We start from the raw sequence: 24,886 nt of genomic DNA, 5'->3' as shown, positions 1-24,886 counted from the left end.
ATATCTAAAAAAAAAAAGTTGTTGCATATTTTCTCAGCATGACCTCCACCCTCCCCTCTCCCCCCACGAACCAGCTCACCCTGCCCTAGATTAAAAAGTACGGTGTTACTATGTATTATGACAGTGATCTGGCCCTCTTCAGAGTTTTTGTTTGGACTTACTTCTATCCCAAAATAACTGATTTTCCGGCGCTGTTCTTCAGCGCAAAGCACAGGCCACACCACCTAATGAATACTTGCCTGACACTTAAATGAGAAGTGGAGGGGGGAAAATAGCCAAACAAACAAAAAACCCTGATTTCTATTTATAAGAAGGGATTTAAAATAACTGCACATCGTAGGTAGAAGTCCTAAGGTCCAAGAGACAAGTGGCTTACAGGATCCTGAAAAAGATGGGGCCATATGTTTACATTCGATATAAACAGTTTACAAGTCGCGGTATATTATCATGGGTAAATTAAAAAACGGTTTTTGGAGGGATTAGCATGATAAATCTCGTGGATAAAATGAGAACTTCTCGGTTATGTCAATGCAGCAGATTTTAGATTTGTATCATTCAGATTACCACGTACTAGCATCACACCGTGATGGTCCCCATTCTACAGACGCAAACTGAGATTCAGGGTAAGAAGGGAGTTGACCATGATACAGTTCCAGGATTGGAAAATTAATCTGCAGTTCCAGAGCCCAGGTCTCATTCCATCACACAGCAGCAACACGTGGCCAGGAAACAAAAGTGTCCCTGGGGATTCCTCCCTACCGGGGAGGTTGGGGCCCGGGGGAGGCTCAGCCCCGGGAAGCTCCGGTCACTGGGCAGCGGCCCCTGGGGCCACAGTGCGCAGGCGCGGCGCTCCCGTCCCGCCTCCGCCCCCGCCCCCCTCCACGTGCGGCGCACACCTCGCGCTCCCCTCTGCGGGGCTCGCCTCGCGCCTCCCTCCCTCCCTCCTCCCGCCCCTCCGGTCCGGGCCTCCCATTGGCTGCGGTCTTCGTCCCTCCGACCGCAGCCCGGCAGGCCCCCGCCAGGCCGGAAGTCCCGCCCCACAAGTCGCCGTCCGCGTCGTCGACTGGCCTAGGTAGCTGTCAGTCCGGGCAGCGGGCCCGAGTCGGCGGCGGGGGCCCGCAGTCGGTGCGCGACCCGGGTTGGCGGTGGTTTCCGGTTCCGCGGGGCTGGCGGGCGGGCGGGCGGCCGGGAGAGGCGGCGGCGGCGCCTGACAGACAATGAGGGCGGCGCGGCGGCGCTGAGCGGCGGCGGCGGCGGCGAGCGACGCGGGGCCCGGGGGCGGGGCGGGGAGCCAGCCATGGACAATCAGGTGAGGAGCGGCCGCGCCGCTGCAGCGCGGCCCGAGCCGCCCGCCCGGCCCCCTCCCTCCTTCCCTCCCTCCCTCCCTTACCCGCCCGCCCGGCCGGGCCCGACCCTCCTCGGTCCCGGCCTCCCCGCTCCCGCTCGGCGCCCGCCCGCCCAGCTTTGTGCGCGCCCGCAGCTCCCCGGGCCTTTATGTGGGGCGGGGGCGCCCATCCCCCATCCGCCACCCCCGCCGGGTCAGAGCGCCGCGGACTCCCCTGGGAACCCCGGTCCCCCGCTGCTCAGAGTCCCCTGGGAAGCCCCTCGGAACCCCGGTCTGGCCCAGATCCCCGTGAGACACCCCCCGTGATCTCCACTTCAGCCCAGAACGCTCTGGGACGCTCCTCGGGACCCCGGCCTGGCCCACATCCCCCTGGGACGCCCCTTGTGACCCCAGTCCGACCCAGCGCCCTCTGGGACATCCCTCGGGATCCCGGCACAGTCCTGAGTCCCCGCAGCCCCCCCGGGACCCCTTAGATTCCTCTGATCCGGCCTGTACCCCCTTTCCTGTCTGAATCCAGGGCCAGTCGGTGTCTCCTGCCTCCTCTGGCCCCTTGGCCCTGAATCCTCTCAAACTCCCGGCATTAAACCTTTGCTGGGGTTTGAGTTCCCCACAACTCCTGGGGCCTTGGTCTGCAGCCTCCTCCTTCCTCGAACCCAGGCTCACGCTGACCTCTCTCCCCTCTGGTCCTGCCCTTGCCTCAGCCTGAGCATCTGTTCCTCCTCAAACCCTGGTAGGGTCCCGGGTCTTTTCCCACCAGGACCCAGGCCTGCATTGAGTGGCCCCCTTTTTTGGACCTGGGCTTTCTTCTTCAGATGCCTTTGACCCACTCTGCTGCTCAGCCCCCTCTGCTTTCAGGCCCTGATCACTCTCCCTTGGACCGCAGGGCCCCAAGGGTCTGTCTCTTCACCTTCAGACCCTCTTTGACCAGGTCCAGGGACCATTTCTGCTCGGACCTGGAGCCTCCACGCCCTTCAGACACCAGATGCCTCACTCCCCTCAGTTCGGGCCCTCTTTGCCCCTGTGACTCTGATTTACACTTCCCCACGTTGTCCCCCAGTCCAGGTCTCCTCTCTCTGGTTCCTGTAACCATAGTCGTCCTCCCTGCAGAGACCTGCAGTCTCTCCTGAACCCATGTGTCTCTCTCCTTACGTTCAGGGTCGCCCACTTCCTCCCAGCATCCCCTAGTCTGATGCCGTGACTTTGACCCACTACCCTCTCCCCCTAGCACACCCCATTTTCCCTGCCTTCCCCAGCATCTTGGAGCCTCCACCGAGAGCCTTGCTGCAAACCTAGGGTGTTCCCCAGCCTCCCTAAACTCTCCCCACGGCCCCTTTCCCTTCTATCTGGAAACCCTGAGCCAGTCCTGGCGAACCCAAGGCTGTTCTCCTCTTCAGTACCCAAGCCCCTTACCCCTCCCCAAGCCCTGGACCATTGCGACCCCCGACATAGGATCATTTATTTCTTCACCCTCCCCTGCTGCCCCTGCCTTCCAGGGGCTCGAAGCCAGGAGAGGCAGTGTGGGGGCAGTGGGGCTGGCAGCTGAAATCCCCGCTGTTCGTCAGGGCAGGTTGGGGCATCCCTGGCTGCCGGCGCCACTCAGGCAGCTCTGGCTCGTAAGGTGCTGTGTGGCCGTGGGGTTTCAGGGTTGGGGGGTGGGAGACCTCCCCCCCGCCCATCCCAGCCACCTGGTGGCGCAGGATCACTGAGGCCTGTGCTTGGGGGCACCCTCTCACTGCGATTTCCTTTCAGCCTTGGTGTTGTACCTCTTTCTTGAGAAGTAGGGAATAGTTCATGATAGCTGAATGGGGGATTTCTGCAGAGTGGTGTGAGTTCATTTCCCTTGAAGGGACAGAGCTCGTTGCCTCCGATCTGTATTGAGTTAAGAAACAAAACAAAATAAACCTTCAGTGTCCACTTTCAAGGAAGCTGGCCCCTGGGGAAGTCTTGCTGGGCACCCTGTGGGCGTAGAGCATGGCTCCCGCCCCTCACCCCACCCGCCGGGCCTCCCGGGGAAACATCTCAGGCCCAGCTGTGTCCATTCCCCTTGTGATATGTGGCGCCCTGGCTGGTTGGGTGGCTGTCATCTGTATGAGCAGAGCGGTAAGAAGGGGCGGCGTTCTGGGTCGGTGACAGAGGGAGACAGCCGTCCTGCTGGGGGTGCAGGGAGCAGGCGAGCACCCTGGGCCAAAGAGAGGTACCTCGCCACTGCCCAGCGCGGCAGCAGCTAGCACTCGGTGGCTATTTAAACTTAAAAGTACGAGAACGAAAAAGTCAGTTCCTCAGTTGCACCACCCACATTTTAAGTGCCCAGGAACCACCACTCCTGAGGTGCCGGCCACCTCATTGGGTAGCACGAAGAGGCGACCTTTCCGTCAGGGCAGAAGGTTCCACTCGACAGCGCTGGTCTGGATCCTTGCACACGTATTGACAAGTGAAACCGGTCCCAGAGGAAAGCTTGAGCCACCCAGGCGTCTGACTCTTCATCCCCGGCTGTGTTCTCATGCAAATTTGGGAGAGGCCCAGGAGCTCTGTCCCTTCCTTAGGGGGCAGCAGCCCCTGGGGAGGCAGGAGAGAAGGGGCGGGGGAGACGCTGTGAATCCAGCAGAGTCAGCCTTCTCTGTCTCCCCCACGATGCCCCAAACCTGTGAATGCCTCAGTGTGATGGGAAACAACAGGGCTTCCCCCGCTCGCCCAGGCCCGCTTGCTCTGGGAGACTGGTTCTCTTGACCTTCCTGTTGCGTTTTCTAGAACTTCCAGGCCCAGCTGAGAAGGGGGATTCTGCATTTGGCTCTGGCTCCCGGGAAAATGTCATTCTGGTACCCTTTGCCTTGACCACACCCCCACCTGTTTGATCCCTTGACCTGTAGCCTGTACTTACACGTCTGTCGTCTGCGGGATTTGTATTTTTTTTTAGGGGGGACATGGTGATGTATTTTGGGGGCAGGTCTTTGCTCACGCAGGGGTCATGGCTGGGAGCCATGTGATTTATCTCCAAGGATGGTGGGGAAGGAATGGGCGTGGTTACAGACTGAGCAGCTGCTGAAAAGATGGAAAGGAGGCAGGGAAGGGAGCCTCAGGGGGCGGGGGGTTGCCTAGGGAGCTAGAAGTGGTATCAGCGTCTGGGGAGTCCTGTTCCCCAAAGGACCAGGGAGTCCTCCCTTCACAAAAGCATTGGGCCTGGCTGCGAGGTGGGCGGCCGACCCGCTGAGCCACATGGTTGAACTGATGCTGACTCTTCATCTCCAAAGTTTGGATTTGAGAACAGCTGCCTGTGACCATACTCTGCTGTTGCAGAAGGGAGGTTTGTTTCTCACGGGGAAGGCCCATTTCACGGATGTGCAAACGCAGGCCCAGGACAGCCCTGCAAGGAGTCGAGGCCTGGTGGGATGTTTAGGGGGAGCGCTCGCTCTTCCCCCAGACCTTGCATAGAGAACCTCAGGACTGTGCAGAGTGCTAATGAGAGGGTGATGGGGTCCTCCCCCACCTGGCTCTGAAGCTGTCACAGCAGGTCGATGCCAGGTTTTAAAGTTGTGAAGCATGTTGTAAAGTGCTTGAGAGCGGGGACCAGAGTTCTGCTCCCCTTTGGGTCCCTCGTAGTTTGTAATGCGAATATTTGCACTTAGCTTCGCCAACTGTTGGTTAAATAAAAGTGACTAGGAATCACTGCCTTTGTCACCAGGCCCACCTGGCCTGGTGACAGATGCCTTTATTGGGCTTGTTTGTGTTCAAAATCTCCCAAGACTGCTCTCTGGAGAACTCTGGGGATGGCCGACGCATCATCTACATGTCTGTGTGCGTTTCCTACATATTTAATGCATATCCTGTCCCAGGCCTCCCTGGTGGGCTGGTAGGGGTGAGGCTTCCCAGCAGCCTGACAGCCCTAAAGATTGTGGGTGTATCTGCACACCCTCACGGTCTGCACACTTACCTTAGAGAGTTTCCAGAGGCACATTCATTGAGCCCCTTCTTGTCCCTTTGTCATTAACCTGGTGCCCTGGGTCAGAGAATTGAGGCCGGATGGAGCCCTAAGAGAGTGTAGGGGCAGCCACCAGCCCCCGTGGGCCAGGCATTAGAGGGCCAGGGCCTCCTGCGGCTGTCCTGAGAGGTCCCAGCCTCCGGGCAGGCAGTCTCCACTTGAGAGGATTGTCTCAGAGGGACGGCTGTCCTCTCCCTGTCTTGTGCTCTGATTCAGTGGCTGCTCCCGGGAGCCCCCCGCTGGGTCTAGAGGGAGAAAGTTCTGTGAAGAGCGCTTACTTCGGGCTTGTGTGGCTGCCGCTCTGTGGGCCCAGCCCCTGTCCCCCTTTGTGGGTGTGTGGACCACGTTGCCAGTGACCCTGCTGGGTGTCATCAGACTTGGCAAAATCGTCCCAGGCTGATCAGGGAAAAGACCCCTGGGTGCTTCCTCCTCCTGGGAGGGGAGGGGATTGCGCATCTGAGGGAATTAGCTGCAGTAGCCAGACTCCAGGCCTAATTAGGCCACTTGGTAAAGTGGGAATTCCCGGGGTGGGGGGACGGCGTGGGGGGGGGCATCTGGTAAAGAGAATTTCCACCAGAAGATCCGGGGAAATCTTACAGATACACTTGTTGAAGACCTGTCTCCTGGGGCCGGGCTGAGGGCAGGGTTCGAGGGATGTGGGAAGGATCCCGGGAAGCGAGGGCTGTGAGGCCAGCAGGGCTGTTGACACCAGGCTGGCTCTGTCTCTGCTGGGTGGGGCCTCCCCTTCCACACCTGCAGGGGTCTGTGCTGGCTGATGCGTCTGCCTGGCTCGCAGGACTTAGGATTCTGGCCTTTGGGTTCCAAGTGCCCGCCGCCAGTTGGCCTGGAGCGAGGGCAGTGCCCAGCGGAGGCCCTCAGCCCAAGCTTAACTGTCCCTAGATGGCCCTGGGAGCCCTCGTGCCACTCCATCTCATCTCAGGTCTTAGGGACGATTTCCCAGAGGTAGAATAGTTAACTCTTTCTGGAGCAGCCTGGAAAGTGCCCCTTTGTTCTGGGCTTTTGTGGGGGCAGTGGGTGGCGAAGTGGCCCTCAAGATGCTGGGACGTGGCAGTGACCAAGGCCGGGCCCTCCCTCTGGAGGCTCTGCAAGGGGCCTCCCAGCAGCCGCGGGGCAGGTGAGGGACGTCACTCCAGGCAGCGCGGGCTTTTTTTTTTTTTTTTAATTTATTAGTTTTTCTTTTTTCATTTTGTTTTTGGCTGCATTGGGTCTTCGTTGTTGCACACGGGCTTTCTCTAGTTGCGGTGAGCAGGGGGGCTACTCTTCGGTTCGGTGTGTGGGCTTCTCATTGCGGTGGCTTCTCTCGTTGCGGAGTACGGGCTATAGGTGCATGGGCTTCAATAGTTGTGGCACATGGTCTCGGTAGTTGTGGCTCTCGGGCTCTAGAGCCCAGGCTCAGTAGTTGTGGCGCACGGGCTTAGTTGCTCCGTGGCATGTGGGACCCTCCTGGACCAGGGCTTGAACCCGTGTCCCCTGCATTGGCAGGCGGACTCTTAACCACTGCGCCACCAGGGAAGTCCAGCTCGGGCTTATTAATCCAGCCAACAATGAGCCTCTCCAGCAGGCACCCTTCCTGGAGAAGCAGCTGACTGATCTGCTTCAGTTCTCTAGTTCTGCTGGACAGGGAAGGAGTCCAGGTGGAGTAAGGAAGGAGGGGGCAGAGCCTGCAGAGGTGGAATTGTCGGAGGTGGAATTACCGTGACTCACCGAGTCGGAGTAGTTGGCCAGGGCTCAGCTTTACTTGCCTCCGCTTCGGTGTAGCTTGAGTGTCCTACGGAATCAATGATTTCTTTTCTAATATAGTGTCCCCAAATCTGTGATATTCCACCATCTTTACTTCTTAGAAGGTTCCAGCATTCAGGGGAGACTTCTCCTGTGTGCACTGGCGTATGCAGTCATTGGCACCTGGGGTCTGGGGGTGTCGGGACTGAGCTGGCGCTGGCCCCTGAGGCAGAGATGCCGCCTGGGCGGAGCTTTGGGCACGGCCCGCCGGCTGCAAAGATTACCCATCGCGCTTCAGAACCTTCCTGTTTACTTTGGCCTCTGGAGCGTCTTTTTGGCGCTTCCATTTTCCCCCTCGGATGGAACTGTGGTCTTCCCTTCTTTCACAATCACTGCTCTGCCGGGCTTGCTCATGTGCCCTGGGTAGGAACCCCACGTGATGAGAAATGCCGGGAAGGCAGCTGGGGTTGGAGCAGGGTTGTTAATCTCCAGATTGGTGAACAGCAGAATCTGAGGGGGCATCTCATCACCTAGGAGTTAACTCTGAAAGTATTGATACCAGAAGCCATTCAACAGTGTCCTGTTGTCATTGTGATTATGTGGATCTGGTTTCCCATAATCCAGGGATTGTCTCCCGACTCCTCAGTGTGAAAACAGGTCAGAGAGAAAGGCAGAGTTTCTTACACACCCGTAAGTGTACGGGGCGATTATGGCCTATTTGGGATCATGTAAATATTGTTGGGGGTTGTTTATCTTGAACGTTGTCCATAAGCAGCGTTCTGCGGATAGAAGCTTGTGGTTGATTCGAGCATGACTTGTTTATCCAGACGTCCAGGCCTTTTCTCCAGCTGTCAGGGGGGTATTTCCCCCCAAATGTCCCCAACCCCCCACCCCCGCTCCACCCACCCGGGCTCCATGGGCATCATCACAGCCACCCAGCTGCCTGGTCGCCTGTCTCTCCTTCTGCATCCGCCCTTGGGTCCTCCCAGTTCTCCTGTTTCAGGCTTCTTTTCCAGCCACTCCCTCTGGTTGCCTCCCAGCAGGCTTGTTGTTGTTGGTCTGTCTGTCCTTTTTGCCTTCAGCCCAGACTGTGTACACAGTTGCTGGGGTGCTTTATCACTTAGATGCTGTTTCCTCCAATCCGTCACCTGCGTACGGTTGGCTGTCATTTCTCTAGTGTGGAATCTAAATGCTCCATCCGGATCCCCACCCCTCCCCCGAGTGGACCGGTCCCGGGGCTCTCTGCTCTTTTCCCAAGCAGCCCCACGGGGACTGTCGTCCTGTGCCGGCGGGGTGGGGGGCTCCTGCCCTGTTTTTACAGTTGTCTCGCTAAGTACCCACTGCCTCCCGCCAGTCCATGCGTCCGGGCCACCCTGTCCTTATCTGTCACCTTGGCCCTTCCCTCTTGGAACCAACGCACCACTTAGAACTCACTGATCTAGGAAGCCTCTCTGGTTTAATCCAGTGTTGATGCCTCGTGCAGCGTGATTCCAGGATAGAGGTTAAAAGGACGGGTGGGATGTGGCCCTGGGGGAGACAGCAGTGAACAGTCAGGAGCAGGGTCGGGATGAAGTGGCACAGCGGAGTTGGTTGTACACAGACTGCTGTGGAGACCAGGGTCTGGTTGGTTTCCGGTGTGGATCTATCAGAAGGGGCTCTGGAGAGAGTAGCACTTGAGCCAGGGCTTAAGGGACAAGTGGAATTCCAATCAGAGAGAAGTGAGTTAGGGCGCCCCCGGCTGCGGGCCGGAAGGAGCAGAGGTGGATGGGAGTGGACGTTCCCGGTATGTTTGGGGATGGCTGGTGTCTGACTGAGTTGGGATGCAGGGTGTGTGCGTCTTCCTGTGCTTCCTCGGTTCTCAGCCTCTAAGGCCTGGCCAGAACTTAGCAGCATCTTCTTTGTGCACGAGCATGTGTGTGTGCACGTACAGGGGATTGCAGCGCGGGAAACTTGCACGGCTCTGTGACATACTCTCTGATCTTGGGTGAAAGCATGGTAAACGAGGAATACCCCAGACTTGAGGAAGCACAGGTGTGAGATGGGAGGTATGCTGGGGCCTGCGGACTCGATTCTGACCGAGAGCGGCGGGCCATGCTTTCCCGGCAGTGACCAAGCAGCGAGGGGTGGAAGAGTGGGGAGTACGCCGGTGGTGGGTCTGAACAGGGTTTTGGAACCCAGAGAAGAGGCAGGTCCTGGAGGGACTGTGGCCCCAGGGGTGCCTGGGGTCCGGTGGTGAGAAAGAGAGTGCAGAGGGAGGTTTCTGGTCTGGGCCTGGGCTGTTGAGCCCGACAGGGGAGTTTCCTTCCGGATGCGTGGGATCCAGGCCACTGGCCCGCTTGTCCCTCGTTATCTCAGTACTTAGGAGCAAGTGTCCACTTGGCCTCTGCTTTCTTTGTAACGTTCTTGATTTTGATACTAGGTGTCAGACTGTATCTCTGTGAAGTCCAGAGAGGGTTTTAACAGGCCAGAGCAGATGTGTACAGTGGGTCCCTGTCGGCGGTTTCAGCTGGCCTCACTGGTGCAAGTTCTACGAAGGGTTGGGGCTGCCTGCTTAGTGTGTGTGTGTGGCGGGGGGCCGGCACGAGCTGCTTCCTGTCTCAGGTGAGTGGCCAACATGTGTGTGAGGAGGGCAGCCCGAGGCCGCGGGCCCACCTGCACCTGTCCCCAGCTGGCTTCACACTTGCCCCCCATTCTCACTGTGAACCGCTGTTCTGCTTTGAAAACAAAGCCAGCGTTTGTGCAGGTGACTCAGGTGACCCCAGGGGTCTCTGTTTTCCAGGAGGCACTCTGTGGGATGGTGGAGAATGAAAATGCTTTAATCAAGGACGGCAGGATGGCACACTGGCCAAGGGAGTGGCCTTTGGGTGACACACACACACCTGGGCCTGAATCTCCCCACAACTCAGGCGCCTCGTGTGTGCCACTCAACAGCTCACTCTTGGAGCCTTGGTTGCCTCATGCGTAGAACGAGGTACAGTCTGCCCACCGGATCCGTGGGTTCTGCATCCGCACATTCAATCAGTTGTGGATTGAAAATATTCGGGAAAACGATTCCCGAAAGTGCCAGTAAGCAACCCTTGAATTTGCTGTGCCCCAGCAACTATTTCCATAGTACTTACATGCAGTTACAACTATTTACCCAGCATTTACGTTGTACGCGGTATTATAGGTAACCCAGAGATGATTTAAAGTATGCAGGAGGATATCCGTAGGTTACATGTAAGTGCTAAGCCTTTCTACCTAAGGGACTTGAACATCTGTGGATTTTGGTATCCTCGGGTCCGGGAAGCGATCCCGCATGGGTACTGAGGGGCGACTGCAGTGGCACCACGGGTCACGCTGCTATTTTCCAGGAGATCTTGGTGAGGGTTGCTACTCCGGGCAGGGAGCCATTTGCCGTGAGCCAGTGCAAGAGGAGAGCAGGCAGACTGCTAGCAAGATGATGTCTGATCATGGAGACTGCTGAGAAGACTGTGTCATAAAGAGCCATGGGGTGGTGGTGGGTGCTTTCAGGTTGGGTGGTCAGGGAGGGCTTCTCTGAGGAGGTGACAGTCAAGCCGAGACCTCGGTGACAGGATGGAGCCAGCCGTGGGGAGGCCTGGGGGAGAGCATCCGAGGCAGTGGGAACCACAGGTGCCAAGGCCCTGGGGCAGGGTGGGGAGGAGGCGCGGGGGGGGGGCCCCGTTGGCCTCCTGGGGAGCGAAGGCATGCACAGCCGTCCGGGCCCCGCCCACCTGAGCACGTGTAGGCTCCTGCTCCTGTGAACGCGCTGCCCCTTCGCAGACTCCCTTCACTTACGAGCTCTGTAGGCCGCGGGGGGCCAGGGGGAGGGCACGGCCTGCAGCACCCTGCCCTGGGCTCTGCGTTGACCCTGTGCCCGCCTCTCTCTCCCTGCAGTGCACTGTCCAGGTCAAGTTAGAGCTGGGACATCGTGCCCAACTGCGCAAGAAGCCCACCACGGAGGGCTTCACGCATGACTGGATGGTGTTTGTCCGCGGCCCTGAGCAGTGTGAGATCCAGCACTTCGTGGAGAAGGTGGTCTTCCGGCTGCACGACAGCTTCCCCAAGCCCAAGCGTGGTGAGTGTCCCCACCCTGGCCGCCTGCCCTCTCCCTGGGGAGCAGGTGGCCTGTACCCCGCAGCCCGAGGTGAGAGCTCGCCCTCCACACAGGGCCTCCACCATCCCTTCTGCTTCTCCCTTGGCCGCGGACTTGGCTGTAGGGAAAACCCAGCGGAGGTGGTGACAGCATCTTGTGTCATCACTTAGACTCAGGCTCTGAGAAGCTTCCAGAGAATGTAGCCCTGTGGTTGAGGGTGGGAAGGGCGACTTACACCCCCTGGTGAGTAAGCAGGAAGCTGCTTACTGGGCCCACGTTGGAGGAGAGATGCCCTTTAGAGAGCCCGTGGTATGTGGGGCAAAAGCAGAAAAGGCTTGCGTTTCGCCGCCGCCTCCTCCCTGGCTTCACCCCTCAGAGTGCCCGGCCATCTGCGAAGTACAGGGTGACATGCGGCCCGGCTGTCTGACGGGGTGGAGAACCGGGAACTCACCCAGGGCGCGCGATCAGAGACCACTTCCTGGGGAATTTGGAGCAAAGTTGGAGGCGATGTTGGGAGCTCTGTGGGGGCCGGGCCCTGTCTCCTGTTTTTACCATTCGGTCCCCATGTGAAGCCCAGCCCGTCACAGGGGTCTTGAAAATAGTTCTCGAATGGATGCATTGATAAAGGAACAAAGGACTCTGTGCTCGGAAAGGGCTTCAGGGCTGGGAGAGCCGTTGCTGGGCTGCTGCCCCCTCTACCCACAGTAGGTGGCCAGGGGGCCGGGGGTCATGCTGTGACAGCATGGAGCCTCGGGTGGAAGCAGGAGCCCATTCCGGGACCTGCTGGGGGCCTGGGCTTGGGCCGGCAAGTGTCTTGCTGTCCAGTGGGGAAGTGACGTGTGTTACAGGAGTAGAAACTCCTGGTTCAGAACTGGCTCGAGATTCTTTTTCTTCTGGATTCTTCCATCAGCTTTCCGCTGTTCCTTTTCCTTCGTTTCTCCTTTCCTGAGTCTTCAGCTTCTCTCCCTTTTTCCTTTTTCCGTCTCTGAGCCTCTTGGAGAGAGCCCATCTTGTTCCTGGCAACAGCAGGTATCTGTAAAGCACCTGCTAATAATAATAGTAGAAATACATGCCACTTATCAGGCACGTCCTGCTCACAAGTTCTTTTCGTTCACCCCGCGACCCTCTTTTACAGATGGGGAAGCAAGCTCAGGGGGCCAGGTAAGCTGCCTGTGCTTTAAAGCATGAGTCTATGCTCTGTGGGCTGGATATGCCCGTTTTTCTTGGCGCTTGGTCACGCCTGTTCATTCTGGGGGAGCCCGTGGTCGCTGTGTCCGGACGCAGAGCAGAAGCCGGGCTGCCCCCTCCTGGCCCAGGTGCCTGCTTTCCCAGATAGCTGCCACTGTGGTTCCTTCACCACCGCCCTCTCCCGTCCCTCCCTTTCTCTCCGGGAGGGGCCTCAGATGGTGACTCCTATCCACCTTTCAGCTGCTGGTTTCATCTTCCTCCCCTCCGGTCCTTAACCAAGCAGCCGCTAGAAGTAACACTCAGAGCGGCCTACGTTTGTCCTGCCCTCGCTCTGTGCTGTGCGATGCAGGGAGCCCCCCAGGATCCCCTCCCATATCTAGATGTGGAAACTGAGGTCCCGAGAGGCCCAGTCACCTGTTTGTGGTCACGAGGAAGCGGCACATTCTCTGAGCTCCCGATGTCTGAAACATGGGTTTTGAGTGAAGTGCACTCTTTTGAAGTGTCGTTTTGCAGGCAGAGTTTCAGTAGGTGAATCGTGCGTGTTTGCAAAGTCGGTGCGGCCTCTACACAGAGGGCACCTGCGTCACGGGTATCGAATGGTAAATGCTCACTCGCCATTTGCTTAGTGGTCAGTGAAAAACAGATCAGGTGAAGCAGCCAGTGAATTTCTTATAGGGCTCCAGCCTCTGAAATTATACTTTATGTGCTTAAAAAGTATCTTTTACACCACAATATGCACCCGTAACAGACCCAGCAGAGATGTGCCAGGTGGGATGTTCCCACCTCCCAACTCATCAGCGGTGGTATCACCCCAGGGGCAACATTTCTAGGCCTTTCTGGGTCGTGTCCTTTCTTAACACCTTAAAGCAGTAGAAGCAAATTTGCTTCTTATCTCTAGATTTTTCACATTTGTTTATTAACTTACTAGCGTGAAGGGTTAGACTTTCTCCTAAGCTTCTCCCTCTTTCATCCCCGACAAGTGAGGGGTTTGTGTCTGGCCATATAGTTTGCTGCTGTATCCTAAGTAATACTTAGGTGCTTACTAAGTATTCGTTGAGAGAACGAATGCATTCTTCGATGCTGTCAACTTTGGCCAAGGTCTCCTGACTTTTCATTTAGGAAGAGAAGGGCAGGAGCACCCCGTCTTCCTTGAACCTTACACCCCTCCCTCTGAGAGCTACACTTGACTTCATTAAGGTTGCTCCACTCCAGGATTAGAGATTAAGTCTAGAAGTTGGTAGCTGGCAAAGGGCACTGACCGTAGCGACTCTCTCCATTGTCGGGCTGGTCGGGATCCTCTCTGAACTCTGGGCCACTCCAAGGAGAACGCTCAAGCTCATGTCAAGGTCAGATGGGCTCTTTTTATCATCCTTGGTTAAAATTTGGCCCCGTTTACTGCGCTTCATATTTGACCCTTTGCTTCTCTTCCCATCCTTGCATTGTGTCTTTTTCATCAAAGGTGCTTTGCCTTTTTTCCATCCTCCCCAGCATTTCATTTATTCAGTGGAGTTTTTTCCCCTTCGAGATATTTCATTCTGGTCTCTTCCTCCTCTAGTCAGAACTGGCTCCTCTTTAGCCATCACGCTGGGACTTTCCTTTACTTTTCTCCTGGGGGGATTTACCTAATACCCTTATGTTTTGGTTTATTTTCCTGTTTTACTAGAATAATTTCTCAAGAAGTTTCCCAGGAGATTAATTACTGAAGCAATTTCCAAAGAAAGGTGTGTGGGGAATAAACTCCTTGACTCCTAGTGTATTTGAAGTGCCCTTGTTCTGTTCCCACACTTGAATAGTAGTCTAGTTGGGTGTAACGTTCTAGTTGGAGAATTACTGTCACTTAGAGCTTTGGAAGTGTCGCTTCTTTGTCTTCTGAGAAGTTTGATGCTATTGGGTTCTTGTTCTGTTGCAGATGACCTGTTTTTTAGTTTTTTGTTTTGTCTTTAGAAGGACTTAAGATGGTTTTATGACATTGTTTCCGGGATCTTTTTTGGTTGTGTGTTTGTTCATCATGTTGGACATGTGGTGTCCTTCATTTTATTTTATTTATTATTACTATTTTTAAAAATATTTGTTTATTTATTTGGCTGTGCTGGGTCTTAGTTGCGGCATGCTGGATCTTCGTTGCTGTGTGAGGGATCTTTGTTGCCGCATGTGGGCTCTTTTAGCTGTGGCATGTGGGATCTAGTTCCCTGACCAGGGATTGAACTTGGCCCCCTGCGTTGGGAGCGTGGAGTCTTAACCACTGGGCCACCATGGAAGTCCTGGTGTCCTTCATTTTAGCTTCTATTTCTTTGACAATTTCTTTCCACCTATTTAATTTCTTTTTTCGCATTCTAGGATGCTTATTATATAACTTGTCTATGTTTAAGTCTTTTCATCTGTAAAATGGGAACAACTGCATCTGCCTCACAGTGTTGTTGGGAGGATTAAATGAGTTAAATGTATAAAGTGCTGAGAATACTGCCTGGCATACAGTAGTTGCTTTATGAATATTAGCTGCTGTTGACATTTGTTTAATCTGCTGAGTTGTTTTTGCACCTTTCACCCTTTAAAAAAAATGTCTTTTTGCTCTACATTCTGGGAGATTCCATCGAATTTATTTTCTGGTCTTTTTGTTGAATTAAAAAGTTGTAAGTACTATATTTGTACTAAGGTCTAAGAGCCCTTTCTTACTCTCTAATTTTCCTTTTTAAAAGTATTTTGTTTTCATTTGTTGAGCAAGTCTTGCATCTGAGGGCATTGACTCTAGGTTTTTGTTTTTGTTTTTGTTTTCCTTTTCCCAAGTTCTCTTGTGGTCCCCAAAGTATTCCTGTTTCTTTGGCCTCTTTCCTCCAAGTGGGAACTCTTACCGAGTGCTCTGTTCAGGGCAGGATGGGTTCGCTTTACCAGCAGTTTCTGGTTAGGGAGTGGGTCCCCCAATTTCCTGACTGAGAAGGGCCTGACTCAGGGGGTGGGGTGGGGAAGGTCGCAGGAGGGATACCCCGGGCTGTTGTTCCAGTCACAGCCGCTCTGGTTGGCTTTTTTTTTTTAATAACTGCTTTACTGAGGTATGAGTCACACATGATAAAATTCACCCTTAATGTGTACGATCCTCGTGTCTATTGTGTTCGTACAGTGGCTCAGCCATCACCTCTCTCATTCCAGAACGTTTTCATCACCCCAAGAAAAACCCCTAGCCACCCGCTCCCCACTGCACCTGCGGATGCCCCAGCCCAGGCCTCCCGGGGCTCAGGCCCCCCTGCAGCGCCTGTGCCATGTCCCCGGCTGCAGCTTCCTCTTCCTGTTTGCTTGCCCGGCATGCTCTCACCCACTTTCTGCCTTCCAGAAAGTTCTTGACTGCTCACATCGCCTCCCTCCCCGTTACTCTCCCGGCATTATTTGGTTTCCTCCTGGCCTCACTTTGCTTGCCATGGGCCCTCAGGTGGGACGGCAGGCAGGCCGGTGGCGTCTGCTCGGTCTCCCACATCTGGAAGCCTGTACTCTGGCCCCTGTGCCCCGTCTCTGAACGGATAAGGTGGTTTTCAGCCTGGGAGTGCCCGTCCTCCGAGAGGCCTTTAGAGAGAGATTGAGAAATGCAAAGCAGGGTCCCTTCCCTGAAGGGGTTTGTCGTCTGGTAGAGAGATGAAGATCAGAGGTGACATGAGTGGAAGTAAGTGACCTGGGGGTCAGAGGCCGAGGGAAGCCAGGGCTGTCCCTGCGGGAGGGGGCCCTGACTCGGGCCTTCATGGCTGAGGGGATTCAGACTGGGAGTGGGCGGGGGGAGATGGACATTGGGGTGGAGGGTGCAGGCAGGTCCCCGGTCCCTCCCTCCTCTGCTGGGGGATTGTGCAGCAAGAACAGGCCACCCTTCCTCTCTGCTTCCTCTTTCCTTCCTGGATGCAGGTTAATTCAGCAAGCAAGCAGGTGCCCGGCCCTGTGCGAGGCCGGGGCACATGAGGCAGACTGCAGGACGCTCACTGTGGGGGGGCTTGGGCACTAGGCGGGCAGGGTTCATGCAGGTGGAGAAACCCCCCCTCAGTCTGCTCAAACGGGATCGAGAGACTCGGGGAGAGGCGGGCCGTGACCTGGCCTCCCTGCCCACATTTCTTCCTGTCCCTGGACAGGCCTCTCACTTCAGTAGATGACCTGACAGAGGTGTGACATGTGGCCCGCTCAGCAGTATTTGACAGATATTTAGTGAATGTTTCCAAAAGGCCTGGCCATGGTGCTGGCTCTGGGGGTGTCACACTGCATGAACCGGAGCTCGTGTAGGATTGAGGAAGGTGGAGACAGTAAGCACAAGGAGTGCTGAGACCCAGTGATACAGGACGCTCGGGGCCGGAGGAGGGAACCGCAGCCTGGAACTTGATGGGGGACGGGGGCTGCTGCTCAGTGAAGGGGTCCCGGAGGAAGTGGTCTGTGATCTGAGAGGGGCAGCGTGGCAGGGCTGGTGAGAGATGAGCCTGGAGGGCATGGAGCCCCGTGCAGGCCCCCTGGAGCGGCTGGAAGTTGGTCCTGAGGGCAGTGAGGAGCCATCACGGGACACAGATCTGTGATTCAGAGGGGTCCTTCCCGCGGCCTCTGCAGAAGAGGCCTGGGAGCAAGCCTGAGGCAGGCCGGCTGGTGAGGGGCTGGAGCGGAGGCTCAGGGCGCCAGGCAGCGGGGTGCAGCCCAGAGATGTTTGGAGGTAGCCTTCACAGCGCTTGGTGGCGGGCGAGCCACCGAGCCGTAGGGGCAGGAGGGGCTGAGGCGTCCTCGGGGGAGCGGTGGACAGCTGGGGCCCTGACCTGCACGACGCCGGGAGCCGCGGGCTTCAGAGGGAACGAGGAGGTATCTTGGGGCGGGCTGCTTCCGGCATGCCCAGCCAGCACCGCCAGGAGGCTCTCCGAGGAGCAGCAGAGTAGGAGCTGGCTCAAATAGGGATTTGGGGCCGAGGTTGACCCCACAGTGTCCCCGGGCTGCCTGGGCCACCGCCCATTGACCCAGCCTGCAGGCAGGGGCACTCCTTACTTCCAGGTGGGCTGACCGTCAGACTGAAGGTGACTGAGCTTACTCCTGGGGACCAGAGGTGTCCCCTTGGCCTCTGGCGTCAGCCGGGCACCTGACACTGTCGGGCGCGGATAGTGGTGGAGTGAATGCACGAATGAGCGAGTGCAGCGTTTGGTAGCAGTAATGATTCTGTGCAGGCCCCGAGGTCAGGTGACAGTGCTCAGGGCGCTCAGCCGAGGCAGCCGGGCTACTGCTGCCCCCACGGGAGGCTACGCTGCGGGGGCGGTGGGTCCTACGGCCCGGTCGGGACGGCCCCCCTCGCCCCTGGCAGGGAAGTCCGTCCAGCTGAGCATGCCTCAAGCCCCGGGCTGTGGGGACTGGAGCCTGAAGCGCAGGCTGAGCCCTCCTGGGGGGCGTGGGGGGAGCGGGAGCTGGGCTTGGAGGACAGTGGCTGGCGTAGGGGCAGGGGGAGCCCCTGGGGCCGGCTTACCCGCCAGTCCGCGCAGCTCCCTGGAGCCCCGCCCCTGTGGTTTGCAGAGCGGGGTCCTGTGCAAGGCTGTCCAGCCAGCCCTGGCCTTGAGGGTCCCCAGTTACTCTAAACCCACCCCCCACCAGTTTTGTTTGCGCAGATAGATGAGACACGTGAGATATTTGAGGTATATGATATTTTAAATGATTTTTTTAAGAAAAATCTTACGAGGTTTTAATTTTTAAAAAGTCATGTTTCTTTTTTAAAATTAATTTATTAATTTATTTATTTTTGGCTGTGTTAGGTCTTCGTTTCTGTGCGAGGGCTTTCTCTAGTTGCGCCAAGCAGCGGCCACTCTTCATCGCGGTGCACGGGCCTCTCACTGTTGCGGCCTCTCTTGTTGCGGAGCACAAGCTCCAGACACGCAGGCTCAGTAGTTGTGGCTCATGGGCCTAGTTGCTACGCTGCATGTGGGATCTTCCCAGACCAGGGCTTGAACCCGTGTCCCCTGCATTGGCAGGCAGACTCTCAACCACTGCGCCACCAGGGAAGCCCTAAAAAGTCATGTTTCATTATGTTCCAATGCACTGTTTTCTGGCAATTTCTGGCCCCCTTAAGAATTACAGTACAGACATACGTGTGTAAAGGTTTTTCCCTATTTTTTCCTATCTCCCGGTCTGGTTGCCTCAGGAGAGGGAGGGGCGGAGGACAAGGGGGATTTGATCTGTACAGTTCTGATTTTTTTTCTTACATGCGAGAGAACAATATTGTTCTCAATGCTGTCATTGCATAATGACAGCATACCTGTCAAAACATTGACAGTTCATCCTGGAGGGTGAGACTGCGGGAGATTGTTTTACCTCTATTTTACTGTTCTTCTTAGTTTCTTTCTCCCCCTCCCTCCCTCCCTCTCTCATCACTCTTCACCTGGGAATGCTTTGCTTAGGTGCTGAGGTGGAACCCAGGCGAGCCCCCGCTGGGACCGGGCCATGTCCATCTCCATCTCCTGGCGTCCGTGTCCCTGGCCCCAAGTGGGGCCTCAGTATCCATGTTTGAGTGGGCGATGGCAGGAGGAGGGCACAGCAGAGTGCCTGCCCTGCTGGGAGACCAGGGGCCCCCTGGCCCGGCACCTCGCTGAGCCGCACTGCTGTGCTGCCCTCAGTCAGTTGAACCTGTGTGGCCTGTGGCCAGTGCTGGCTGCGCTGCCGTAGCTGGTCTCGTGCCCCTTCCCCAGCGCTCTCCCACCCTGGCGCCACGGGGTCACCTTTCTCCTGCTCCGCTGCTTCTCTTCCTCTTGACCCCTTTGGCATGGAACGGGGCCTGGGGTTTCCCATGCTGGGGGAGCTGGCCTCCTAGCGCTGACAGCGGTTTTCCCTTTCTTTCCAGTGTGCAAGGAGCCCCCCTACAAAGTGGAGGAGTCGGGTTACGCAGGCTTCATCATGCCCATCGAGGTGTACTTCAAGAACAAGGTAGGAGCCCGGGTAGCGGCAAGGAGGATGCACAGCTCACACAAGGGCCAGTGGGACCAGCAGCGCCGGGTGACAGGGTGGATGTCGGCATGTGTAGCAGAGACTGCATGTTGGGCGCCCGCGGGCGGAGCGTCACGCGCATCCCTCCCGTGGTGGCAGGGCTGGGGAGCCGGGCACGTTGCGGCAGCAGGTGGGGGAGTACCGGGGCACGTCGCCATAAGTCATCCTGAAAGTGGCAGGGTCCCCGGCTCAGCCGCCACGTGCTGGGGTGGGGCCGGAGTCTATGACCTGTCCTAGAGGGGTTGTCACCTCGCGGGAGGAGGGGCAAAGAACTGGAAGTTATTAGACGTCTGACAGTGGGCTGTTGGTTGGATGCACTTATGCATCTTCTGAACAGAATCTTTGATGACCTTGGGGGAAAGAGCTTTTAATGCTGTTGAATGAGGAAAGCAAGTTATATGTGTGTCATTTATAGAAAAAAGGAATTATATACGTGAAAGATGTTAACAAAGGTAATCTGGGTGGCAGGATCACAGCGGGGTTTTGTATTATTTCTCTCCATATGTATTTTCTAAACATTTACAATGAAAAAGTAGAAATAGTCATAGACCGTTCAGGCTGCTGCAACAAAATACTGCAGATGGGATGGCTCACAAACAACAGAAATTGTTTGCTCAGCGTCCTGACGGCTGGAAGTCTGGGATCGGGTGCCGCCGTGGTCGGCTGAGGGCTGTCCTCCATCCTCTGGGTCACAGGCTTCTCGCTGTGCCTTCACAGGGTGGAAGCGGCGAGGGGCCTAGGGGCTCTTTCTGGAAGTGTTAATCCCATTCCCAAGGGCTCCATTCTCGTGACTTAAGCCCCTCCCAGCACCATCACGTGGGGGGTGGGAGTCAGCATAGGAATTGGGGGGGGACACATTCAGGCCATAGCTTTTTTTTTTTTGAGCCCAGTAACCAACATTTAACAGTTGCCTCCCTGGCAGCGTGCCTCTGCTGATCCTCACAGGTGCCACCAAGCGGCCAGCAGTGCCCTTCGCTGGCTCCAAGGTGGCCGGCTGGCTGCTGCTCCTCCACAAGTCCAGCCAGACTGGCTGTGGGCGGCTCTGCCATCTTTCAGGAAGGACATCCCCCTGGGGGGCCCGAGGGTGCCACCACTCACTTAACGAGCCCCTTGTTCTGAGAGCCCGTGGCGTCAGAGGCCTCTGGGGTGGAGCTCAGGTGGGCACCCGCGGCCCCCTGAGCACCAAGGGACATCTCAGCGGGTGCGGCTCAGCGGGATTTGGCGGCGGGGCCTGTGGGTCATCCCGAGGCTCTCTGGGCGTCGAGGCCTGAGAGTCCCAGTGACTGGCCACTGTTGAGAGGAGAGCCCAGCCTGTCCGCACGGGTGGGGGATGGATACTGCACCCTGAGGGGCCTGGCGCCCTGCAGCTTAGGGACCATGCTCAGGGAGGCCTCCTGCTGCCCCGGGAGCGTGGAGAAGGGGGCGTCCACGTGGGGCGGGGTGCCAGTGCTGGGGTGAGTCCTGGGGCCCCCCGTGGGGAAGCTGTGCAAACAGGATGCTGATTGTAGCCCCTCTGAGTGGTTGAGGAGACAGAGCGAGTCCATTGGGAGGGGGCGCTGAGCTGTGGGTGCCTTGGTATCTGCAGGGTTGGGTGCTGGGTCCGGCGTGGCCCCGTGAGCCCTTTCTCAGGATAAGTGCTGGGTGCTCTCCTGTGCCCTGCATCCTGTTACTAGAATCCTCTGTTCCTGGTGGGGGCGTTGCCCTCAGGGCTGTAGCGGGCAGCCCTGCGCTGCAAGGCCCATAGCGGGAAGGGGTGCAGGTCCTGTCACAGGTCCTGTGGGGTGTGTGTGCTGTGCCAGGCGCTCTGCTGAGCGGTGCTTATTACTTAGTACCCGGACAGGCCCCAGAGGATGGTGATCTCCCCAGTCTGGATGAAGGGGCGCCTAGATGCCCGGTTGTGTGGTCAGGGCTGCACCATGATTGGCGGAGCTGGGGTTTGGGCCAGCAGAGCGTGTGTTCACACAGGCACACCCATTGCTTCAATACCCGAGACAGGCGTGACCCGGGATGACAGCTCCTCATGAATTCTGTTGTTTACTTGCTTCTGGGTGACAGGGACAGTATTGTTTTATGTATCGTGTGGTACAGCTGTTGTCTAAATGTGGGTCCCTGTTGAGGGACGTGTGGGGAAAAGTGAGTGCCGGTTCATGGCAAAAGCAGCTTCTGTAGGCGTGGGATGCATGTGAACCAGGGACATCGTGAGAGCGTCTGCTGGTGACTTTTCCCCCCTGCCATAGGCAAGGGCTGCGGTTGGCTTTCAGCCCTGCCCTACTGTCCAGCTGTCAGTAAGGTGAGCTGGTCTTTGTCCTGCTAAGAAGAGGCGGGGCAACTGTGGACAGCTCACTTCTCTTGGCCCCAGTTTCTCTGTCCACGAGATGGGTTCCTAATTGTGTCTGCTTCTCAGGCTGTTGGGAAGATTCGGAGTGATGGAAGCTAGCGTGTGGCCCGGTACCCAGCACAGAGTAAGGGCTTCATCCACGTGTGTCGTTGATGTCACTGCTGGGTCCACCTGGGTGAGCGGGTTGAGTGGAGCAGGCGGCCTCTGAGGCCTTCAGGTCCCAGGATGACATGTGGCCTCTCCGGACAGTGGGGGGATCTGCACCCAGAGCAGAAAGGACACTTTCTCAGGCGCGGGATGTTTTCTCGTGTGAGCGTGAGGCGTTCTAGCCTCAGTGGCGCTAGCTGGAGAAATTCTGTGTTATGTGGTGTTTGGCGCTAAAACTTATCTGAGGCCACGTTCCGTTTGACCTGTTGGCAGGATGTTCTTTTACAGATAAAGCCCTCCTTTCCCCCAAGCGAAAAAAAGAAGCAGTGTGGGGGGGTGGGTCTGTCTGACTTAATAAAAGTAATCTGTGTCTTCTTTTTTTAATACTTTTAAAATATTTATTTATTTATGTGGCTGCGCTGGGTCTTAGTTGTGGCATGTGGGATCTTTAGTTGCCGCACATGGGCTCTTAGTTGCGGCATGTGGGACCTAATTCCCTGACCAGGGGTGGAAACCGGGCCCCCTGCATTGGGAGCATGGAGTCTTTAGCCACTGCGCCACCGAGGACGTCCGTTGAGCAGTTTTTACTCACATGCTTCTGACTCCAAATGCACGGTGTCCTTCCCAGCACCTCTCCTCCGGCTCTGATTCTCCAGGCACCACTGGAGTGCCCAGCAGTTCAGTTCGCTTCTGACACTAGCCACTTGAATTAGCGCAGACCTGCAGGTCAGGGGTCAGCCCCACAGGGCTGTCCCCAGTTCAGACGGCAGCCACAGGTCTGCGCTGCGCCTCCTGTACTTCTGATGGATCAGCTATCCATCGGGGGTTCCCACAGCCCCCTCAGGTTCTGGAATTTGCTGACAGCTCACAAAACTCCGATCAGCATTTTACTCCCTGTTTCCGGTTTAGTGTATGGGATGTAATTCAGGAATAGCCAGGTGGGAGAGAGGCAGAGGGCCCATGCACCGCCCTCCTGGCACCTCCACGCTCACCTGCCCTCCCTGAGGTCTCCGAACCCCATGTTGAGGGGTTTTATGGAGGCTTCGTTGTGTAGGCATGAGTCAGTCATTGGCCACTGCTGACTGACTCAATCTCCAGCCCTCCCCCTCCCCGGAGCTTGGAGGTCGGGAGGGGGGATGAGCTTCTAATCAAGACTTGGTCTTTCTGGGGACCAGTCCCATCCTGAAACCATCTAGGGACCCACCAAGAGCCGCCTCGGTAGAACAAAAGACGCTCCTGTCACCCCGTCACTCAGGAAATTCCAAGACCGGGAACTGAGGACAAATGCCAGATATCTTTCTATGATGCCACAATTGTAAAATAAAATTTTTATTGAGGTGAAATTCACGTAACGTGCAGTTAAGCGTTTTACAGTGTACAGTTCAGTGGCATTTAATGCATTCATAATGTTATGCAGCCACTGCCTCTCCAGTTTCAAATTTTTCGTCTCCCCGTCCCCCCGACCCTCATCTTCTGGGAGCCTCTAATCTGCTTTCCGTCTATGGATGGCCTATTCTGGGTATTTCATACAAAACGAATCATACAGCGTGTCTTTTTGTGAGTGGCTTCTTTCACTTAGCATAGTGTTTTCGAGGTTCATTCAAGTTGTAGCATGTGCCAGTACTTCATCCCTTTCTATGGCTGATTGGAATATCCCACGGTGTGGGGGTGCACACGCACATACAGTCGATTCTCGTTACTCGAAGTAGCTATGCTCTCTGTAAGGTCACCAGGAACATTGAGTTAGTGAAAACTGAAGGGTTGCTACAGGGGGCCTAAAGGGTTAAGTTCCTGCGAGCCTCTGGTCACAGTGTTGTCAGCTGGTGGATACGTAACCTTGTTTCCTGAGTGCTTCTGTTTGAAACCTCCTTATTTACTGTACACTGTTGATTCACTAACATTGAACTCACAGCCCAGGCACCGTCATTCATGCCTGAACCAAGCTTGTCCAGCAGACATATTTTCTCTGTAAGGCACATCACAGCCCTCCTGGGCTTGGGAACCCTAGACAGCACTTCAGCACTGTGCTTGGGGCCATTTCAGATGGCAGAAGCATAAAAATTTGGTAAAGATGGCACTACATACGTGGTGAAAAGGCCACTCGTTCAGTGTGAGAACTGCACAGGAAGGCCGAGTGCAGCTTGTTTCACAGCAGCCGGGGACGAGCCTGCAGCCAGCTGCTTTCTCACCACTCGGTGCCTGTCTGCAAGTGGACACGAAAGCCACGAGGACTGATTTTGGGTTTATAGGTAATTTTAGTGAGTAGCTGAATACAGAAACAGGGAACGCACGAATATTGAAGATCCACTCTGCCACAGTTTGTTTATCCACTCGTCTGTTTGTAGACGTCTGGACTGTTTCCGCCTGCTCGCTGCTGTGACTCATGCTGCTGTGGACGTGCGTGGACGTGTACATGTTTGCGTTCCAGTCTCCAGTTTTGTGGAGCGTATGCCTAGAAGTGGAATTGCTGGGTCATGTGGTAATTCTGTGTTTAACTTTTTTGAGGACCTGGCAAACTCTTCTCTACATATTCCCACCAGCGATGTAGGAGAGTTCCTATTTCTCCCCATCCTCAACAGTGCTTGTTATTTCCTGTTTTTGTTTTGTGGTAGCCATCGAAGTGGGTGTGAAGTGGTATCACGTTGAGGTTTTGATTTGCATTTCCTTAATGACAGTGGTGTTGAACATCTCACCTGCTGTTGGCCATATATGTATCTTTGGAGAAATGGCTGTATACATCTTTCGCCCGTTTTTTTAATATTTATTTTTTTAATTGTTGTAAGAGTTTTTAATATATTCTGGGTATTAAACTCTTACTGCATGTGTGATCTGCAAATGTTTTCTGCCATTCTTTGGGTTTTTATCACATTCTGATAATGTTCTTTGATACACAGAAGTTTTTAATTTTTATGAAGCTCAAGTTATCTACTTTTCTTCTTCTGTTACACTTTTGGTGTCAAATCTCAGACTCCATTGCCAAATCTGAGGTCATGAAGATTTACCCCTATGTTTCCCTATACTAGTTTTAGTTCTTATGTTTAGATAGTTGACCCATTTTGAGTTAATTTTTGTGTGTGGGATGAGGTGGGG

General features: G+C 55.8%; 1 protein-coding gene across 2 annotated transcripts in view; it reads left to right on the top strand.

Annotated features, from left to right (window-relative positions):
* The first annotated feature begins 1,183 nt into the window (after positions 1-1,183).
* Positions 1,184-24,886, top strand: part of MLLT1 (MLLT1 super elongation complex subunit) — a 64,924-nt gene continuing 41,221 nt past the window's right edge. Inside the window, exons 1-3 of one of the 2 annotated variants that reach the window (XM_060007557.1) lie at positions 1,184-1,309; positions 10,959-11,139; positions 19,169-19,251. In XM_060007557.1, the coding sequence (XP_059863540.1) occupies positions 1,298-1,309; positions 10,959-11,139; positions 19,169-19,251 (276 nt within the window). In that variant the 5' untranslated portion in view covers positions 1,184-1,297. Of the gene's footprint in view, positions 1,310-10,596; positions 10,695-10,958; positions 11,140-19,168; positions 19,252-24,886 lie in introns of those variants that run through there. The other variant, XM_060007556.1, reaches the window with a different exon arrangement.

The sequence above is a fragment of the Delphinus delphis genome, chromosome 3 (assembly GCF_949987515.2).
Source record: "Delphinus delphis chromosome 3, mDelDel1.2, whole genome shotgun sequence".
Lineage (NCBI taxonomy): Eukaryota > Metazoa > Chordata > Mammalia > Artiodactyla > Delphinidae > Delphinus > Delphinus delphis.
The sequence above is the reverse complement of the archived record's forward strand: the minus strand, read 5'-3'. Positions and strand labels throughout refer to the sequence as shown.